The sequence below is a fragment of the Acanthisitta chloris genome, unplaced genomic scaffold, assembly GCF_000695815.1.
Source record: "Acanthisitta chloris isolate BGI_N310 unplaced genomic scaffold, ASM69581v1 scaffold44702, whole genome shotgun sequence".
Lineage (NCBI taxonomy): Eukaryota > Metazoa > Chordata > Aves > Passeriformes > Acanthisittidae > Acanthisitta > Acanthisitta chloris.
The window spans coordinates 16,747-20,057 of record NW_008662964.1 but is presented as its reverse complement, the minus strand read 5'-3'; the positions used below and the strand labels follow the sequence as shown (position 1 = coordinate 20,057).

The 3,311-nt window shown below is 42.0% G+C and overlaps 1 protein-coding gene across 1 annotated transcript in view; it reads left to right on the top strand.

Moving 5' to 3' along the window:
* SLC24A3 (solute carrier family 24 (sodium/potassium/calcium exchanger), member 3) overlaps nt 1-2,039 on the top strand; it is a gene marked incomplete at its 5' end in the record, with an annotated part of 20,503 nt that extends 18,464 nt beyond the window's left edge. Inside the window, 2 exons of the mRNA XM_009070792.1 lie at nt 902-967; nt 1,890-2,039. Of these exons, the coding sequence (XP_009069040.1) occupies nt 902-967; nt 1,890-2,039 (216 nt within the window). The remainder of the gene's footprint in view (nt 1-901; nt 968-1,889) is intronic.
* Between the last annotated feature and the right edge of the window lie 1,272 nt (nt 2,040-3,311).

The window sequence follows — 3,311 nt, the reverse complement described above, 5'->3', positions numbered from 1 at the left end:
TGGCTTGAGAGAGTCCGCCTGAGTGCTCTCCTGATGATGCTGCAGGTGATGCGGTTTGAGGAGGTCATATAAAAATGCGCAAGAGGACAACGATTAAGTTCCCCAAGAAAAGGGAAACTGAGGACAAGTGTGGTCCTAGCTGAGGAACAGGATCAAAGAGGTGGTTTTACTCCCTGTAGCCTTCCTGTGTAGCTTTAGACTTATGTCTCATAAAATCATGTTTTTAAAAGTATTTAGGCCTTAAAGATGCAGGTGAGTGCCTTTGGTTAGACTTAAAGCCACTAAAAATGGCAGTTAAATAGCTCCACAGCTTTGCAACCTGTGTCTCAGTTCTTGTCTTGCACAGTGGGTGTAATCGTGGCTCTGCCATAGAGACAGCTACGTCAGAGCCTGTGATAGGCATTGATACAGACAGTTTTTCAGAAGCTGGGGCTCAGGTTGTGAAATTAATGACATGTTTCCTTTTGCAAGATGAATAAAAGTAGGGAAGAAATTAATTAGGTGCTTGTGTGTGTCCTTGTTTATTTTCCCCCACTGTGAAGCATTAATTGGTGACTAAATGCAAATTTCCTTTCCCTGTTTGTTCTTACAGTACTCACACAGACCAATTGCCAAAAAGAAAATGTCATGATAAAACAGTATAAGGGATGGTAAAGCCCATGTGGGAGTGGAACACTTTGAAATGTTGTTGGCTCCTAAGGACACTCCTCTAATAACACTCCTTCTTTGGCGAAATAGGGAGTAGGCAAAATAATCTGTGATGTAATGGTCTGACTTGGCATTTACAGCTTGCAAGCCAGTGTTTAGCAACTCAGCAGTTTAGGATTATGAAAATATCAGCAGAGAGAAATATCATTGCTTGACATTGTGAGATGGTTTTATAAACTTCCTTCTTTTTCAGATTCGGTTAAACAGCAGAGGACTTATCTATTCTGTTGGCCTCCTGCTGGCATCTGTTTTTGTCACAGTATGTATATAGTCTTCTGTTCTTCATTGCTAAAAGAGTGTTTTTTATAGACATTTTCTTTCTGTTCCTTGCTCACCTCCAGCTGAAACAGCAGTTGTTAAGGTATAGGAGTGGTCACTGCTATTGTAAGCTTCCCATGACCCGCACTTTGCAGCAGCTGTCCCTGTCACAGGACAGCCCTCCTATTTGTACATTTTTCATGGGAGGAGCCTGGGTGATCCATTAGTAGTTATTTTCATGCTAGAGCTGAAGCAGTGATGCATGATGAGATCCATTCTCCCACAGGACAGGTAGACAAAACGATGTACAGGTTGCTTGGCCCTCTGTAGGATTCTTTTGAAATCCAGATAAAGTAGTTCCTGGACATGACAGTGTTTCTATTGAAATCAGTGCTCCATGTTCCCTGACCATTCCCAGAAATTACAGAGAGAAGAGGAATGAGATGTGTCATCTTCCAAGTCTCCAGACCAGCTGCTTTAGAGGGCAGTCCTGTGGTTGCACACCAACACAGTTCCCATGTACACAAGACTTTAATCTTTGGTGGGAGCAAACTATGCAAAGTGAAGCACAGCCTTAGACTGTCTGGCTCTAGACTGAGATGCAGAGGAGCACATGAAACATTTTGAGTGAAGAAAAAGGAATCTGGCCTTTAAATAAGTTTCTGATTGAATTAAATAGGACTGTTCATTGCAGAAACATAAGGTGAGGTGATGTGAGTCAGGGTGGCTTACATGACTGCTGCTCTGATTTATTTCAGCTGCAGTGTTCAGCTCACTTGCTGCAGTACTTGCTTTATGGTTGCTTCCAGCTGATCACCACCAGTAAGGGGACAGCCCTCTTCTTGCTCCTGAAGCTGAGGAAGGGATTTACCACTTTATTCAAAATGTTCCTGCTGTGGTGGCTTACTCTGTGTTTATTGTAGGTTTTTGGTGTCCACATGAACAAATGGAAACTGGATAAGAAGCTAGGGTGTGTGTGCCTTTCCCTTTACGGCATCTTCCTGTGTTTCTCCATCATGACAGAATTCAATGTTTTCACTTTCGTGAACTTGCCGATGTGCAGAGATCACTAACGCAGGTGTCAGACTGTTGGGAGGAGCTTCCTCCTTACCTGTGCAATACAACCACGGCTGGCGTCTCCTGAACGCGGTGCACCTCCAAGTCGTGATGGATATCCTGGTCACTTTTCATAGGTCTCATCTAGGTTTGCCCTCTCCCTGACTCCCAGAACCTGGAACAATCCTGCATCGATGTGAAGAGTTGTTTTTTTTTCCAACGTTCATGTGATTTCCTAGCTCAGTTTTTGAACAGTGTGACTGGGACTCAAGATGAACTGGCTGCTAACTGGCATTGAGCCAGGTAAAACTGGTCTGCTACAATTCCTTCTTTTTTTTAAGTTATTTGATGGAAGACTAATTAATTTATGACTTAAGACTATTGCTACAATGCAGAAGAGGGTACGTCGTACAGGGGCTGACTTTCAAGGAGAATCATGGGAATTTTTTTGATTGCGGTGGGGTTTTTCATTTGTTTTTAGTTTTTGCTTTGATTTTTTTGTGGCTGTTGTTCTTTTTTTTAAAAATTGCCAGAGATCAACGTCTTCTCTTGCATCTTCTCCTTCTGAGCGCTGGATCTCCTGTAATACTCCAAAGGTCACAGGGCAGTGTAAAATGGGAATGCAATTTGAGGTACTCCGCATAAGAATGGATAAAAGAAGATGGTCAAGGCAACAGCTGATGACTTTTTACTATAAATAATGAATCTTGTACAGGAGGATGAGGAATGCAAACTAAATGTGGTTTCAAAGGGTAAACACTGCTACCATTTTACTATGAATGTTGGAGTTTTATTACTAGGGTGTTTATGGTATTTCCAAGCAATAGTTTGATCTCCAGCCCAGCAGGGCTACCAAGGAGGTGTTCTGATTTTTAATGGTCCACACATGGATATGGAAGGCCAGAACTTTCTCTGCTTCATCAGATTCCTTGTTTTGGGGGGATTCAATAGTTCATGTCTTACTTGTTCTGAGAAGGACATAAGTATGTGTCAAAACTTTTCTAAATGAGTTACAGACACTGGTTTCTTTAAGAGGAAAGAGGCATATTTTGCACAGACATAGTTACTGAGGTCATAATTTGCCATTCTTTAAAGAATACACTGGACCTGGCCAGATATTTGTCGTCTTAAGCAGTTGAACTTATCTGATAACCGCTCATGTGGATTCATCGCCCCTCCTTTGCGAGGGAGGAGGACACAAACAGAGATGGCACTTTTTAAAATGTGGAATATCTTCAATGCAGACTCGCTCACAGATCTTAAGTTATTGTGAAAATTTAGCTTCTCAT